At 33.2% G+C, this 19,625-nt stretch overlaps 1 protein-coding gene across 1 annotated transcript in view; it reads right to left on the reverse strand.

The window, feature by feature from the left end:
- The window catches only part of DPP10 (dipeptidyl peptidase like 10), a 956,967-nt gene that overhangs the window by 73,586 nt on the left and 863,756 nt on the right, over nt 1–19,625 (reverse strand). Inside the window, exons 8-10 of the mRNA XM_078146817.1 lie at nt 10,561–10,681; nt 6,368–6,522; nt 185–282 (exon numbers count right to left, since the gene is read on the reverse strand). Of these exons, the coding sequence (XP_078002943.1) occupies nt 185–282; nt 6,368–6,522; nt 10,561–10,681 (374 nt within the window). The remainder of the gene's footprint in view (nt 1–184; nt 283–6,367; nt 6,523–10,560; nt 10,682–19,625) is intronic.

Here is a 19,625-nt window from a genome sequence, read left to right on the forward strand (position 1 = left end):
GCTAATCTCATTGAAACTCAAAATTCATCTAGATTGCTGCCAGTCCAAGGGTGACTTTATTTCAGAACTAATGGAGAAAACTTCAGTTCAGGTTTTTTTGTTGTTATATTGCCTCCTAAGATGCAAAGAAATATTAATTTAAATAAAAATATTTCCCCAGAAAAATGAAATTAAAATGGCATACCTTGATTTAAAACTGTCAGGTGGCATGAGCTCCAAAGTATGAGTAGGTCCATATAGGTTCACAACATATAATTTAACTGTTGGATTTACTTGACCAGCCTTTGAGAAAATGAAAAAGTAACACATATTTAAAGCATTTGAAAATATTGAGATAGAATTGAAGAAATAATAATAGCTTGTTGTATACCATTTCACCAATCTCATACACATCTCATTTGAGCTTCACAACATCTATGTGAGTTAGATAGTGAGCATCAATTATGCCCATTTTACAGATGAATAAACTGAAGTTCTGAAAAGTTAAGAAGCCTGTCTGTTGTTTTACAACTATTAGGCAGCCAAGTTACAACTCAAATTCATGTCTCCAGGCTCTAAGGCTAGTGTAAATTTCATTATACTATGCAGCCTTTCAAGAAACCTATTTCTATAATTTCAACAATCTTTCCCTTTAAAAATGCATAATTAATCTATGCTGGAAACTTAATTCCAAATTCAGATTTGATGGATTTCATTACTTTTTCTGGGCGCTACTGAGTCTTTTTATTCAGTCATTAATTTAGTCATTTAGTCATTAATGTTGATTTGAAATCATTCAGGCTATTCAGTAGATAATGCCATTTTTTTTTCTTCCCAAGAATGGCATCTAAGGGGCTGGCCTTATAATCAGACAGTAAAAATATGTGTTTACCCAACTGTTATTATCTGTGGGCTATCAAGAATACTTCACTGAACAAAATGTCACTCTTCCCAGATGCCACAGTGCCTGATTACTGGCAGAAATGTGAGGTCAGGTGATGTAGAAGATTAACTAGACCGGGTATTGGAAAATGTGGGGTTGGAGGTAAGTTCAAACTTAATAATTTGTGTAATGAGAGGCAAGTCATTTCAACTCTCTGGGCCCCAGTTTTTTCTCTTATAAAAAGAGGGAACAGTACTAGATGATCTAAGAGTACCTTCTAGGTCGAAATTTCTGTAATTTAAAATTTATTCCTTTGGTTTTTTTTCTCATATCCTTCCCATTTAAGTGCAAATATTTGTTAAAATGATAGCATGAACAATTTGACATTAATATATGTATTTTTAAATTGTTTTTCATCCAGATTACAAGACCTGAGGGCAGCATCAGAACATGGATTGCCAGCAGGAATTTAGGGTAATAGGGGAAAACATAATGGGTAGATGAGGGACACAAAGTCTAATTTTCATCAACTATGCAATTTTGTTGAAGAGTACTTTTGAAATCAGCTTCAGGTAATTGACTGAATTAGCTAGCTTTGTAATAATTTTGGTTAATACATTCAGACAATTCATTAGTATCATTGGAAGCCTTGATGGAAAAATAGTTCTTATGAGGTTAACCAGGAATTTTTAGAGAGGGCAGAGGAATTTGTATGCTGGGAAGTGTCCAAGAAGGAATTGGATGCTTTATAATGTAAATGAATTGGAAAATATTCAGTAGAGGGGGAAGAGGGAAATGATGTAAGCATTTGAAAGAGAGATCTATGTTAACAGAATTGGGATTCCTGAAACACAGTCTAATTTATAATATAATGCTCATGTGGGAGAGTTAAAAATGCTACCATCATTGATAACACCTTGGCAAGGATTTGTTGATAAGGTTATCAAAGGGCTTTGAAGGACTCAGGGAAATGCATTGGAGGTAAGTTTAGATTTCAGTAAATGCTGAGTTAATGAAAATGAAACATTATGAGGTCAGTTTGCCAGAAGGTTACAACAAAGTTTTCTTACCTCACAACTTTACCAAATGAAAGTTCTGATCTGGAGAATACTGTCTGGTGATTTTGAGAAATATTCATATGTTGCTGTCTTTTTCAGAAAATTCTGAATATCTCTGTGGTAAATGGATCTTTGAGACACTAAATAATACCTCTCCAAACTCTAAGTCATTAACTTGATTTGGTCAATTAGAATTCCATGTTTTTTATTATTTTTTTAAGCTGCTAGATACAACTGCAGAATTGATGGTAGGTGACTTTGTTGGAGACAGTTACTGTTATCGTTAAATAAGTTTTCTAAGTTTATCTAATTTTATAATTACTATTTTTTGGGGGGGCTAAGCAATGGGGTTAAGTGACTTGCCCAGGGTCACACAGCTAGTAAGTGTTATGTGTCTGAGGCTGAATTTGAACTCAGGTCCTCCTGAATCCAGGGCTGGTGCTCTATTCACTGTGCCACCTAGCTGCCCCTATAATTACCATTTTTATTAGGAATTTTGGAGGACATTAAGAAGTTAAAATATTTTGTGGCATATTAAAAAAATTTAGCTTGCTATAATATTCATATAACACATCAATAGAAATAATCTTGGAAGATGACACTTGTATAAGACACATAACATAAACCCCTTATACAGCGACATGTAACCACATGGGATAATGGTCAGGATGAAAAAAGATTTTAGTCCATCATCTCTGATTCATCCCATTTTGTATTCCCTGCTTTTTTTTTTAAGTCTCAGCTAACATCCTAACTATAAGGACCTATACCTATAATGACCCCTTCCTGATCCACCTTAATGTGTGTTCCCTATGCTGATTATCTCATTTATTTCCTTTGTACATGGTTGTCTGAAAGCAATTTCCTCCATTATATCACAAGCTCTTTGAGATTAGGGGCCATCTTTTACCTTACTTTGTATCCCAGCACTTAGTACAGTGCCTGGCACATAGCAAGAGCTAAAAAATACTCGTTGACTGATTGATTCCAGATGTTCAAATGTGTAGGTGTTGGCATTCTGTACTCTTCATTACTGAGCAATTTGTTTCATCCTCTTATAATTCAGGCATTTTTGGAAATAAATGAACAGATGAGGGGGCAGGTAGGTGGTACAGTGAATGGAACACTGGGCTTGGAATAAAGAAGACTTATCCAGCTGAGTTCAAATCTGGCCTCAGACACTCACTAGCTGTGTGACTCTGGACAAGTCACATAACTCAGTTTGCTTCAGTTCCTCATCTGTAAAATGGGGTGGAGAAAGAAATGACAAATCACTCCAGTGTCTTTGCCAAGAAAACCTCAATTGGGATAATGAAGAATCAGGCATGACTGAATAACAGCAAAGCACAGAAGAGCTTTGCCTTTTAAAATTTTTAAGTGTTTTACATTTTTGAAACTAAGGGGTTCATCTGTTTTCCACAAAAGTATAACATTTGCCATAAATACATCAAATCAACAGATTTTTTCTTCTTCTGTGATTCTGAAACACAAAACTTAATAATAATTAGTTGTGAATTTCATAGCAATTAAAATTAAAATTAAAGAGAGGGTCTTAATTAACAGGTTAACTTGAGGTTAGGGAAATAGACTAACACAAACCTTTCGCAAATTGCTAAGGATGTGTTATTGTATGAATTCAGAATCTTCCTGAATTAAGTAAAATTTCAATATGTTTGTTGGTGCAAGTGTTTCATCAAATTGGATATGGGTTAAGTCTCATTTTATTCTAATCTCCTATTCTATATAACAGTATGCATTCTTTTATTTCCCTTTTTCTAAATATAGTTTCATAAAAGTTTTTAATTTGAATGAAACTATTTATTCTCAAAAAGGCAGAAACAAATTCCTTGTTTCTTAGACTTGGATGTCCCGCATCAATAGAGACCATGCCCTATTTTTGTAGCCAAAGCTTGAAATTTTGGACTTCCTGGTAATAGACTTGAGAACTTAACTCTATATCTCCTTAACACCTGTATTCCTACTTGCAAGAATCTGCCTATGGGCACAGATGCTTAGGGTCATACAGTATAATGGAAACAATACTAGATAAAGAGACAGAAGATCTGGTTTTAAATCCTTGCTCAATCACTTGCTAACTATATGAACATAAAAATGTCACATTATCTTTCTGGGCCTAAGTTTTCTCAGCTGTCAAATGGGGATAACATCAACTATTCTTACTACTTCAGAAGGTGATTGTGAGGATCAAACTAGATAATACACGTAAAAAGTACTTTTACAAGCTCGATTTGTGGTGGAAATAAACTGGAAAGTAAAAAAACTGCCTATCAATTGAGGAATGTCTGAAAATCCTTTGGTTTGTGAATGTAATGGAATAATGCTATACTATTGTACTGTATGAAAGGAGAAAACAAATTTCAGAGAGACAAGGTAAGACTTGTATGAACTGACACAGAGCTAACTAACCAGAACTAGAAGAATCTATAATGATAATTTATAATCTATAACTAACATCACTATTATTAACAAAAATTTTTGAAGACTTTTATAAGCTGATCAAGAATGAAAAGAATATAACAAGAAGAATAATTTAAACAATAATAATGTTATAAAAAGAAATGACTTTGAATGTTGTAAGAACTATGATAAAAAACAATGACCATCTAGGATTCCAGAGGAAGCATCATGAAATGTGTTAGCTATATATAATGCAAACATACATACATACATGCATACATACATACATGTGTGTATATACATACACATAGATGTAGGCACATATCCATATATAATGTAAACATACATATTGCACATATATACACATATTATAGCCAATGATGGAACTTATTTTGGCTATGGATATTTTCTTTGTGTGTGTTTATATACAAAATACAGGTCTTGAAATGTTTCTGAATAGTAACACTCTCACACAGGTATGGCAGTCATAGGAACAGGAAGGATGTCAATGGGGAATAGCATAGGCGGGTACCTTGCCCCACAATCTTCCCAGGTCCATAGGCAGGCTGGTAGATCAGATATTGAATACGATGTGCTCAAATTTACATAGTGTTTCACACAAAGAACTGATGCAGCGATTGGATTGTTATTTGAAGGAAAAGATGGTAGGAAATCTGGACCGCTGAAATCAGAATATTTTCTTAAATGCCAAATAAGGAATGAGAAATAATGGGCAGGGTCCCAGGGAACTTCACTCTTCACTCTAACCAAAGGAGGCAAGTACCTGGGATGTGGGGCAATGCTTAGTATCTGGGTCAGATATATCTTAGGTTATATGCATCTAGGGCAAGGGCGTGGCATGTTTAGTGACATATCAATCAATCCAGTTTTCATAACTTTGTAAAAATTGCCAAATACTTCTCATTTTAAATTATACTAGTGGATTTACGTATATATATATATATAATATATACATATATATTTACACATATATATATATATACATGTATATATATATGTATACACATATATACATATATATTTACACATATACATATATATACATATATACAAGAAGTATCTGTTTTTTGTTTGATTAATTAAAATCAATAGTTTTCGAGAACACTATTTTACTTTAAGGTCAAGGGAATTTGGAGAACATAAAGGATTTTATATTCTTTTTCTTTCATAAATATTCTGGTGTAATATTTCAGAATGGGGAATAAAAAATGTGTCAATCTCCCATTAATGATCTTTCTCCCATAATGGTTACAGTGAATACTTTAGATGTATATGTGAGGGAGCGGAGGGGTTTTTACCCCTAGGAAAGTTTGGGTCATCACTCCCTTTGTTGCTACCTCTAGTTGAAGGAATGTTCAAACTTGATCCTTGATCCTGACATCACTCACTACTTATCAGCATTATTTGCATTTTCAATGTAAGGGAGAAGGAGAAAAAAAAAGAAGAAGAAGAGTGGGCAGAAGGAGAAACAGCAAAGAGGAAAACAAAAGGAAAACCATAGTCATAAAACTTCAGAACTAGATAGGTCCTTTGAGATGCCCTAGATTTCCCTTCTCATTTCCTAAATAAAGTGAGGCTCAAAGAGATGACTGAATTGCCCATCTTCACACAGCTAGTTGACTGTAAAACCCATACTGGACACTATGATTACTGAGAAAAAATGAAAGTGGGGGAAAAAGTAAAAAAGGGAAAGAAGGAAAGGATCTCTGAGGGGAGAGAAGGAGATACAAGAAAGCAAAAATAAAAAAAAAAGTTATCATATCAGAAAACTACTAAAATTGTTAGGATGAATTCTGGCTCTCAAAACAAGTGTCATGTTGGTATCTTACCTCACTGTCTATCTCATTGAGAGATGAGCATAAGCTATCAAATGACAAGCTGAAAGCAGAAAGAATTATAGCTTCTGCTACTCTTTGGGGACACATCCTCCAGGTATCAACAATACTGTCATCATTCAGTTCACTAACCCAAAAAGACAGGATTAATGGGCCAATTCCACTTAACTTACCTTAGGATATGGATACTGTTTTGCTTTGGGATACAGTCCTCCAGTAAAGCGAGGAATAACCATGTTTGGCACCAAGGAGTCATTTATCATAAGGAATGCAAGCCTTTCTCCATCCGGGGACCACCAATGAGCAATGTGGGAATGTAGAAGTTCCTCTAGAACAAATCAAATTCTTTGACATCACTCTGCAAACACGTGCCCACTAATGCAGATATCTGTTCTTGAATTCTGAATGATATCTCTATATTCCTCTTGTACTCAGTTGAACTTTGTTGTTGATTATACCTAGAACCTATTATTTTTGTCATGTCACTTTTTAATTTAAGGGTAAAATGGCCATAAATAGATTAGTATATAAACAAGTAGTCAAGAATACATATTCATTTGGTTGTATAAATGGGGGAGATAAAAGTATTAGGAAAAACAAGCAGAGAGAGAGAGAGTGGGCTGATGGAAGCTTTCATTCAAAATTAGTTTCTTGGGATCAATATTAAGTTCATTTCAACATTCCTTTATTCAGCATACAGTACTATGTATTGAGCAACAACTTAATACTCAATACTGTATTAGGTAGAGTAACAAGAGAAAGAAGAATGAAAAATAGTATTTGAGGGACTAACAAATCCCTTGGTGGCATATATACGTGTGTGTATGTGTGTGTGTGTATACACACATATACATATATATGCATACATAGATATGTGTGTAGGTATGTGCTTTCATAGTATATGTAGGCATGGTGTAAATATATATATATATATATATATATATATATATATATATGTGAAAAGTAGATTGTTAAACTACATTATACAAGAGATTGATATAGACACAAAGTGCTATAATGAATTTAGAGGTCAGGAGGAAAGCATGGGCATAAGTATTCAACTGGAAGTGAAATTTGACTAATTCCAAAAGTATTCTTAAACCACCTGTGCTTAACATGAAACAAATAGCATCCCAGCCCATTTTGAAGATATTCAAAATATGTTTTTTGTGATCATTATCACCCAAGAAGCTCTCTCCTTCAAAAAGACACATTTTCAGCTATCCTTTGCCTAAAATATAAAATAAAAATCCCCTGAAATTGTTGTCGTAGAAATATATCTAGTAAGATATCTAGTAAGAGAAAAGGGCCATTTTTGTAAGTAAACACATACACACAATAAAAAGTCCTGATACAGCACTGAGGTAAAGTGTTTAAGTTATACTAGTCACTAGAAATTTAAAAAAGGAAGAACAAAAACAACAAATTATAACTAGTGGATTTTATATATTAACATATATGTATTAATTGTATTATAATATTTATATACCATTGTATTTTTATATGCCTCCACTGTTAGTGTAAGTTTCATTTTTTTTCTTTTGACAACACTGAATTAGAAAGCCTCTTTGCAGAACAGATGGACAATTATAAAAAGAACAAAAAATAAGATAGAAAAAACAAAACCTTTCACAGATTGAGTTAGAAGATGCTGTAAAGTTTAGCTTAGCATTCAATATTCTGGAGTTGATTAAGTCTCTTTGTGTATTACCTCATGAAGCAATACAGGGTTACCAATGGTGTCAGATTGTAAATACTCTGTGCGCATGGGCAACACAGTACTTTCTTGTTTTTTTTTAATTCTCTGACCATTTATGTATATGTCCAAAGGACATGAAACATCAAATTCCTTATCTTTAAGCAAATCTGTGAAAGTTTGGTGGTGAGAATGTTGAACACATGAATAAAATAGTACCATACCTTTATTTACTCAGATAATCAAAAATTATTGAATTTTTAATAGAGAAAATACTCTGGGGAATACCAAACATCATAAACTTAACATCTTTAAGATTTACTTTCATAAAAAAGATGATCTAATATGTCAGATTTAATTAAGTTGCCATGTTAATGATGTTAATTTATATGCAATAATACTAGATTTGATTTGTTTGAATTATGTGTAAATGATCTTTCATTTCAAAGATTTTATTTTCTCTTTGAATCCTCAGCAATCTATTTCGGTACATTATGTATTTCATTTGTTTTGGCTTTCTTTGAATGTTGAGTGGTCTTAAGGTAAGGTTTAAAATAAAATGAATCTTTTAAAGCATGGATAGTACCAATCACTGTTAGTAGTTCTGACCTGTCACTCTAACATGCAACATCCTCCCAAATGAATCAATCTTTCGTTAAAAAAAAAATTACCTACATTTCTCTGCAGAAAAATCAACCTATGATAGCACACATGGCTCTTTGTTGAACTTGTTGTGCTAGGATATTTAGAGAAGGGAAATTTTAGTCTATAAAAATTAATTCCAATGTTATCTTTAGTTTTTAAGATTTTGTGGCTAAGTTGAACTTGAATTGTAATATATTTACTAAATACAGAAATAATAAACCCATTTGGAGATGAGAAATAGGAAAATCATATACACATTGTTATAGGGTAAAGACTTTGAGCCTCTGGTAAGTACTGAAAAGTTTTGATAAAGGCAAGTTGTGAGGTACAAGTGTCAGTGTTGAGGAAAAAACACTCCAGGTAGGGGGCATCACAAATGGCACTCCAATGATGAGTATGAGATCACAGGATGCCTTAGGATGCTGAAAGAGGTGTGACTGGTATGTTTTTTATCACATTCATTTGGTAGTGTTCTAAACTTAGAATGTTGTTTCATCATTGTTCTTCCCACTCAGACATTGTAATAAGAGAATGAGCCTAGAATCTGTGGTCTCATTGTCCTGAGGAGCTTAGCTTCTCTCTTTGAAATGGAGCTTTTACTACCTTCAAATGCCTTCAATGACCACCTAACATAGAATTACACAGTATAACTGAAACAAAGTAGTGGGTCCCATTATCTTCATAATTTGTGTACTAACAAATTATATCACTCATTTCTAAACTTCTTTAGAAAAGAGATAATATTCTCTAATCATAATCTTTTGCAATGGTGCAGTGTGAAGATATTGAAACGGGAAATTAGAGGCCACTGAAGACAATAATTACATACCAGTAGGCCTTTCAAGCAGATTCCCAATACACATGCTTTAAATAGACCATGAAATGTAACTTACATTGCACTGACCAAAATAGTTGTTTCTTATGTAATCATTTTTAATTTTTTCTTAGTCTATGTTTTGTGATTTTAAATGGAGAAATAAGGAAATAAAATAGAGCTATGATAGCATGCAATAGCTATTATTCTTTCTTTCTTTCTTTCTTTCTTTCTTTTTTTTTTTTAACACATTGTTGTAGTCTCCAACTGCCCTGGCTTCCTATAGTGGCTCTGCTGAGTAAACCTTAAACCATAAACATCACCACTTGTATTGTTTGTCCTCAATATCAGTTTAGTACATAAGATCTATGGGTCTTGCTCACGTTATATAACTTTAAAATATCAAAAACAGCCTTATAGTACACAATGCTGCCATGGAGATAGAGATGCTATGTTTAGAGGCAATTCCTGATTTTAGTGTTTGAAACTGAAACATCTAGTCATTTTTCTAATCCTGAAACATGCTGCCAAGGCCATCTGCAAAGTAAGGTTTTGTAATGGTGTGTGGGAACAAGAAAGGAAGAAATGTTGAAGTTTTATGTCCAGGATAGGTCAGCCTTCCCATCCAAAAGCTTAGACAGGAATGGTAATCTAATCAGCAATCAAAATTTGGTTTCTTATGTCACATAAATTCTTTAAATACTATTACACTTAAAACTAATTTGATTCTTATCATAAATAACTTCTTAGTGGATCAGCTTTTCTTCCATTATGATCTGTTTTAAAATATGATTGATTATTCCCAATGGACATGATTAAAATCAGGAACTTTTCATAAAGTCTGACTACTGTTAACTACATAGTGTTTTTTGTTTGTCCATTTTTCTTCTTTCTAGGACAGTCAGAGAAATCAACATCTAATTTCCAGTCTGATTATTTGGTAAGGGTGCCATTCATTTTTGTTAGCTAAGCCATATCTCTAATAAAATACATCTAGCTTGACCAAAAAAAAAAAGTTGGAAAAATAAGTAGATGAAAATGACAACAGAAGATATATAAGCATATACAAGATATAAAAGCATGAAACCAATTTTGAAGGGAAATGAGAAAAAAACAGCTAAGAGTGCTCTGAAATGAATAGATTTCTCCTGTAGACTTTGTATAACAATATGTCATTTGCATTCTTTCAAAACTAAATTCACTCAACTCACCTTCATATAACCAGTCAGCAATTCCATTAAAAATAATTCCTTCTTTTCCTGAAGATGTCAGTCGCAATGAACTGCTCTTTACATCAGGTTGATAGTAGATGTTATTTTCAAAAATGTAAATCTGGATCAGAAAACATTTCAAAGACATAGTTGGTATGATCACATTTTTCACTTTTTCTGACTGACAGGATTAGCAGACAACTTTACTGTACTCTTCCTTTCTTTCTTTCTTTCTTTCTTTCTTTCTTTCTTTCTTTCTTTCTCTCTCTCTCTCTCTCTCTCTCTTTCTTTCTTTCTTTCTTCTTTCTTTCTTTCTTTCTTTCTTTCTTTCTTTCTTTCTTTCTTTCTTTCTTTCTTTCTTTCTTTCTTTCTTTCTTTCTTTCTTTCCTCATTGTTGTAGTCTCCAACTTCCCTGGCCTTAATATTCACCTTAACATTACAACAGAACATACCCACATGGGTGGATGTATGTATGGATGGATGGATATGCACGCATACATATATACACACATATACCTATGTATGTATATAATTACTTTCAGTAGCTAATGACTATGAAATTCTGCTCTTATTAACATCTAATTTTCATTTGGACATGTGTGTAACACCCAGTATAACACCTATTTGTTATGCATGTTTTTAAAAGCATTATCTCATCTACTTTAGCAATTTCTCTCATACTTTGGGGGATTAGTTTAGATTTGACCTAAAATTTGGTACATTCAGGTTAGGCAAAACTTAAACTGGTTGCAATTTTGATCTGAAATATAATAACCTGATATTTAGACAATATACATATGCCTATCTTATTTGATATGTATTCTACCTGCACTACTCTTTTACAATTTGAAACATACTGCACTGAAACATTCTGTTTATACACTGTATTCAGCCAGGATTCTCTGATATTTGCATCAGAGGTGGGAATGTCATGTATTCATATGGGGATAGAGTTAGGAGAATTTTTTTTCTACTTTTTATTTTTCCAGACATATTAAAACAACAACAACAACAACAACAACAACAACAACAACTCCAGGCTATCTCGACTTCACAGAAGAACCATATATTCAACCAAAACATTATGACAAAAAAAGTTATAGTCATTACTTTTTTAACCATTGGGATACCCTGCATATCTCAAATAAGAGATCTCATCTACAAACAATTGAAAAGAAGAGAACTGATTTGCAGAATTCCAGAGTTAGAGTAACTGGGTTTACTTCTGACCTCTGCTTATCACTACTATTATGGCCTTGGATGACTCTTTTATAGCCTCTAATGGCCTCACTTTCATTTTCAATGAAATGAGTGAGTTAGACTGGATGCTCTCTAATATCACTTCCAGCTCTAACAATATGATCTATTCGACTTATATCTGGGTCCAAACTCACTGTTTCATGAAAAACTGGAAAGAACACTGAATTTGGGAATCTAGGAGACATCCTAGATGTAAAAATCTTTGATTAAAGACTGCAATAAAAATTAGTATAGAAAGTAACAATTTACTCATATTTATACCATGCTTTATTATAGTTACAATGTGCTTTCTGCTTTCTAGTATCCAGTTCTCGGACCTTCATTGTGAAAATGGAATGGTGGAACACAGTGTTAGACTTGGAGTCAGTAAAGAGATTTGGATTTGAATTCTTCATCTTACAATTATTAGATGCATATAACCATGGACAGGACATATAAAATCACTAGGCTCAATTTTATCCATATATAAAATGGGTATATGTGTAGGACTTATTTCCTGGGGTTGCTATGAGAACCAAAATACTTTATAAGCTTTAAAATACTTTAGGATTGGGGCAGCTAGGTGGTGCAGTAGATAGAGCACTGACCCTGGAGTCAGGAGGACCTGAGTTCAAATCCAGCCTCAGACACATAACACTTACTAGCTGTGTGACCGTGGGCAAGTCACTTAACTCCATTGCCTAACAAAACAAAACAAAACAAAAAACCAAAAAAAATGCTTTAGGAGTAATGATGATGATAATGATGATGTTCTGTTTAGACTCAGTGGTACACTCATTCCTGCTGGTAATGGCCTTATTCTTTGTTTCTATACTGTTCTGAAAATGCAAATTATTTCTTCCAAAAATTGCTATCCGAAGGGTTTATCTAGACTAATGCCTGGTCTTTAATGTACTCTTGGAAAGCATTTCTCTCACAGGCTTTATTATTGTTTGGATGAACAAATAGCAATGATGATCTGATTGGCCATCTTCCTATGAAGGAAACAACTACTTTTGCAAGTCCAATGGAAGAGAGGAAATAGAACAGATAGCTAAATACATTTTTTGGATAATTCTGAATATTCAAATTTTAAAAATTGAAATAACAAATAATATCACTAATCCTTAGTATTCTGTTGAAATTTCTTTTTCTCAAATAACCCTCATATTGCCATATCCACTGGCTTCTTCTGGATACTAATCCTCCTTAATCTCACTGTAGCATTTGGTATTGCTGACAGCCTTTTCTTTTGTTAAACTTTTTTTTCCCCTATTTTCTTCTCCTCTGATCTCTCCACCTGTGTTGTTTCTTTTACTGATTCTTTTCAATCCCTAATTGTATGTATTTACAAGACCCTTTCCACGGCCATACCCCATTATCTCACTTTCTGGTATGTCATATACGCCCATTAATCCAACAACAATCTTTATTTAAACAACTCAAAAATAAGTTTCTTCAATATCTGCCTCTTAATCAAGTTCCAGTTCTAAATTTCTAGCTGGCTAGTAATATCTCTGTTGAAGTGTCTGATGTTATTACGATTATTTAAGATTAAGGGAATCATTTGCGTAGAGATGATCATTGAAACCATAGAAGCTGATGAAGTGGGAGTAATATAGAGGTAGAGAGAAAGAGAATGCAATACAATCCTAGAAGATACCTTTATTTAGGAAGCATGAAATAGAAGAAAAAAATGCAAATGAGACAAAGAAGGAGCCACCAAACAGGAAGGAGAAGCAAGAGATTACAACGTCATGAAAACTAAGAAAGAAAAAATATATCAAGGAGAGAAGGGTGATTAATGGTGTCATATTTTGCAGAGAGATCAAGTTGGATAGAGACAAAGAAATAGCGATTAGAATGGAATTCATATATGAGATCATTTAGTAGATTGAAGAGTTTCGAAGAAAATTATAGAAAAGCAACAGCAGCAACTATTGTAGATGACCTTCTCAAGGAGTTTAGGCATGAGGGAGAGGAGAGGTATTGGGATAATTGGTAGAGGTGATAGAACAAATGAGAGATTTGGGGAATAGGGGAGATGTGGGCATGTTTGTAGTCAATAACCATCAATGATAGAAGTGATTGAAGATTAGTGAGAGAATAGGATTCATAGAGGAAGTAATCTGCTGGAGAAGATGGGATTGAATGAGATCACTTGTGCACGTGGAGGAGTTACCTTGGCAAAGATGAGGGTAACCTTGTTATGTGAGACAAGGTTGAAAGTATAATCCATGCTTCTATCTTAGATCATTTTCTCTTCTCTCAATTGACTTTTTCCCCTAAATGACCTCATCAGCTCTCATGAGTTTAATTATAATTTCTATGAAAATGATTATCAGATATATGGCGTTATTATTATTCTCTCTTATGAGCTTTGGTCATGCATCACTAATTTCCTATTGAGCATTTCCAAATGTAAATCCCAGAGTATACATCAAACTTACGTCTAAAAACAATAGTTATTGCTCCTCTTTTGCCAGCCCAACTAAATTTTTGTGTTTCTGCTAAGGGCACCTCTATCGTTCCAGGAAAAAAATTTCACAACTCCATTGTCATCAACTTCCCACTCTCATTCATGCCACAAATACAGACAATTTTCAAATCTTAAGATTTCTATGTCTATAGCAACTGTTACCTATGTATCCTCTCCAGTCATGTGGTTACCACTGTAGTTCAGGGCTCCCTTACCTATCGCAATAGAAATAGTTGACTCCTGAAAACTGTAAAATGAGTCTAGAACAATAGAAGTCTAGAAGCATAGGTTTAACCATACTCCTCCCCACCCAGCACAATAAGCTCCAATTGCTCCCTACAACTTCAAGGATTCAATATAAATTTATTTGCTTGGGATTTAAAACCCCTCAAAATATAGCATGAACCATTGTATTGCATCTGCTTCATCTATGTACCCCATAGTTCAATTAAATTGGCTTTTGAACTCCTCTCCATACACGCTATTCCATCTTCCATCACTACGCTTTTATTTTGTCCAACTCTTATGCCTGGGATGTATCTCCTATTCATCCCCAGCTATTGGAATGCCTGGTTTCCTTCAAGGCTAAACTTAAATGCCATGTTCTATGTAAGGCCTTTTGTTATTCTTCCCTTTAGGATACTAATGCCTGCCCTTCACATTTATTTGTATATTTAAAAATCTACTTTGTATACACAAAGATATGTACAGATTATTTCTCTTGACCAGATTGAAAGCTCCTTTAGGGGGTATGTGTATATGGGTGCATGTGTATGTGTCAGTATGTATACATACAAACATATACATATACACTCATAAATACATACATATGTACACACACATATATGTGTGTATATGTGTGTATGTATTTAATTGAGTCATTGTATCTCTAGAACTTAGCACAATCTCTAGCACATAGTTGGCATGTATTATATGTTTCTTTCTGGACTGCTTAACTGATGATGATGATGTTGCACCACCAAGATTTTCTGACAACTTGTTTACTTTTATTATGTTCATGTAAATTTATATCTACCTGATTTTCCAATAGCTTATTCATTTGTCTACTCACTCTATGTTTCTCCCCATTGTGGTGCACCTTGCAAAATTTCTCTGGATGATTCTTTTTTAATGAACTTTGTATAATTACCTTGTTCAATTATATTAATGATTGTCTATGGTCACTAAGTAAATCACAAGCTCCTTGTTTGACATCCAAGTCTTTCCAAAGTATTCTGTCAGCCAACATTTCAGCATTGCCCAGCATGACTCAATCTTATCTCTTTGTCCTATTATTCCTGTCCAAACCATATTATGTGCTATTTCACACCTAAGCTTTTGATCAAAATGTTCTTCACACTTTCTTCTCCTCCCTACCTATTGTTGTCTCACACATATTTGAAGTTTAAGCTCAGTGAGAGGTGTAATTTAGCTCAAAAGAGAATTTCCTAACAATCAAACCTGTACAAAAAAAAATGGAATATGCTATTCCAAAAGGTAATGAGTTGCTTATGACAGAATGTATTCAATCAGAGGCTAGTGACCACTTTTCAGAAATAATGTTAAGTGGAAATTTTTCATCATGTATGATTAGATAACTTCTATAATCTTAAAACAACTATATTTCTATGAAATAAACACTTCTTCTAAAATAGGTTCTCTGATGTCTCAATGGAAAGTATTATTTTCTGTACTATCATGGAATTTACTTCTCCCTTTCAGCCTTATCCTACCTTATATCATCGTCATTTTATATATCTTTGATAATCTCAAAAGAATATGAGTTGTTCATATGGCAAGAGTGAAAGATAGCCAATGAATAGGCAGGTTGCTAATAAGATCACCTGCAAAAATTTTAGGAGAAAGTAAGGAAAGCCTTCAGCACACAGGGTGTTCCCCCTGTGGTGTACTTATGGGAGATTATGCACCCCTGTATAGACAAAAGAAACATTTGATTATATTGCAGATCAACTGGGCTATGTGTTATTTCTGTTGATTGGGACAGGAGAGGGAAGGTAACAGTACATACCATATAATTCAGCAAAAAATGATGGAAAGTAAATACAAAATAATTTTTGAGAGGTACACTAACATCTAAGTGAAAGGCCTTGTGTAAAAAGTAGTGCTTGAATTAAAATGTGAATTGAGGTAGGGCTTACTAGAATTCAAGGCCAACAGGGAGAACCTTTCAGGCTGGAGTCAGAGAATAGAAAGTCTTCTCCAGAAAATGGTAAGAAGGCCAGTTTGAATGTAATGTGGAGAATATGACAGAGGCCAATGTGAGATCAGCTTGGAAAGCTAGATTAGAGACAAACCATAAAAGAATATGCCACTAAGCATTTATAATTCAGGAAACCCGAGGCTAGCCCATGTATACTTGTGAATCAGGTAAATGTTTCTACTACTTATTTTAATGTTGCAGTAGAAAAATAATGTTAACATCAGGAGTCCCACACAATTTGAAAAAAAATTAGATTTATTCCATTAAGACAATTTGATATAGGTGATTTATTTTGAATACACAGATCTTATAGCACTTTTTTAGTTAAAAATTATCATTCTAAATCGTATTATACTTAGCACTCGTGCATTAGCTCTTATTTTGGACTATAAATTCCTTGATATCAAAGACCACATAATATTTATTTGTGTGACACCTACAATGAATACCATAATGTATTGTCTACTGTAGATGCTCAATAAATGGTTATTGAATGATTCTATGTGCTGATAAAAGTCATTGAAATATTGTCCATGCTTCTAGAAATGTATATTGAAAGACATATGCCACACCCAGAACATCAGACACAGCGAATAAGAACATGGAAACTGTGGAAAATATAAAAAAAGATCACACACACATATATATATATATATATATATATATATATATATATATATATATATATATATATATATATATATATGTATATAGCTTTGTCATATATGACCCAGGGCATCTCAGAATATGATTGCAGAGGAAAAATAGAATGCTACCTTCCATTCCTTCCTTACCTCTATAATCTGCTCTAATTTATTTTTGATAGATTTGATAGATATTTTTGATACTCTCCTTATACTTTGATTCACTGAAATATGACAGAACCAATATCATCCTTATAACATCTTCAAATTAAAAATGGCATGTATTGCTTTCCCCTTTTGCTGGCAAATGTTTTCAAATTATAGTATTTCAAAGGAAATAAAATTACTCATGTATGTTAAAGGAATATATTTCTTCCTCCTGGAGAAAAGCCATGTGAGAGCCAAATCTTCAAAAGAATAATATTGACTACATTTGTTCCACTATTAGTACATGAAATAAAATTTCTAAATCCTTCTGAAATTGTAGATAATCTCTTTTCTTTTCCTAAATCTCTATATACATAACAAAATAGGGGTTATTCATTGCCTACCTATTGATGCATATATAATGCATTTTTTCAGTAGGCAGTACTTCAACAGAAGGAAATTCAGTAGTCAGACATTCCAAACTTTCTGTTGCTTTCAAATTTTGAATTAAAATAATTGATGACATTTTCTATGCATTCAGCAGATATATAAATTATCCAAAACTACTGACCAGTAATTACATGAAGAAAAGACTGGATGGAGTTCAGAATCTATATGAAGGTGATATGTACTTCAATTTGAAAGATAAAAATATGGAGTCAGAATTTTAATGATTTTAATATATTGAAAAATTTGCACTATTGTATAACCTCTGTGTTTCTCCTCTACAAAAATGAAGGTTTCGCTTACAAGACGTCCTTTCAGATTTTTTTCAGGCATAAATCTATGATGCTGTGAAGCATATGAAGAAGCTACTTTGTTTTCGTTAAAATGAAAAAAAAAACCTAGAAAAAATGTTCCTGATACTTATATTACAATGCTTGCCATTGATTAGTGTCACTTGTCTATTTGCTATTATCAATGCATTGAATTAATCTAATTATAGCAGTCCAGCTAAAGAATATTATCTGTCTCTTTGATCATGTTACTAATCATGCTTATGTAGTAAATAGCTGGCCAACTAACTCCTGTTTCAGAATCTGAAGTCTTAACCTGTCCAAGATTTTACAAATGCAGAAAGGTGAGTCAAAGAAATGATGGGACTACAAAATTACCTGATTTTAATGTGCTATTTTAGTGGCTGATTTTTGTTGACTTCATAAATTTTTTTGCTACATATAACAAATTCTCAGTAAGGCCTATATATGGCAAAGCCAAAATTTCCTCTGGTTGCAAAATCATAGGGCTGGAACCTTATCAATTTTATTTTCAAGCAAAGACGAAGAAGCAGACTTAGGACTTAAGGAAAGTACAAATATTAAAGAGAAACAATGGAGGCTAGAATCTTGAGTGTTTAAAGCTGGATGCATGAGAACATTGGACAGATCTGAGCTATCAAGAACTAATATTTACTTTTAATAATATTTTATGTTTCCCCCAGTTACGTGCAAAAAAAAACATACCTGGGGTTTTTTTTTAAGTTTTAAGTTTAAAATTCTATATCTCCCTCCCTTCCCCAAACCATCCCGGAGAAGGTAAGCAATCTAATAGTGGTTATACATGTGCAATCATGTAAAACATTTCCATATTAGTCATTTTGTGCAAGAAGATTCAAAAAGAGAGTGGGGGTGGCGGAAGAAAGTGAACAATAGTATGCTTCTGTATTTATTCAGACAACAGCAGTTCTTTCTCTGGAAGTGAATGAATCCTTTGGAATAGTCTTGGATTATTGTGTTTCTAAGAATAGCTAAGTCAATCACAGCTCTTCATTCTACAATGTTCCTGTCACTGTGTACAATGTTATTCTGGTTCATCTTACTTCACTTTGTATCAGTTCATCTAGGTCTTCCCAGGTTTTTTTTTTCTGAAACTATCCTGCTTGTCATTTCTTATAGCACAATATTTCGTCACAATAACATACTACAACTTATTCAACCATTCCCCAGTTGATGCACATCTCCTTAATTTCCAATTCTTAGCTACCACAAAAAGAGCTGCTACAAATATTTTTTTAAATAAATAGGTCATATGATGTAATATTTTGGAAAATATTAGCAAGCACTATAACTCTGGCTTTTTTTAAAAAAAAGTTGATGTTCCAGGTAAAAGAACATTAAATAATGAAATAAGGGGGGGAATGAATTTAACATTGCCTTCTTTATATTGTCAAGAAAATTATAGAACAGTAAACAATAGAAAGAGCTATAATTTTAAAGTTTATAGTTCTTTGAGTTTTGCATATCATTTTACAAATATCTCATTTGATGTTGAGTTTGAAACTCCTTGTAAGGTAAGAGTCTGCTTCCAATGTGGAGAGTGTACTGTCCCATGATTC

Source organism: Phascolarctos cinereus, unplaced genomic scaffold (assembly GCF_003287225.1).
Source record: "Phascolarctos cinereus isolate Bilbo 61053 unplaced genomic scaffold, phaCin_HiC Scaffold_726;HRSCAF=1367, whole genome shotgun sequence".
NCBI lineage: Eukaryota > Metazoa > Chordata > Mammalia > Diprotodontia > Phascolarctidae > Phascolarctos > Phascolarctos cinereus.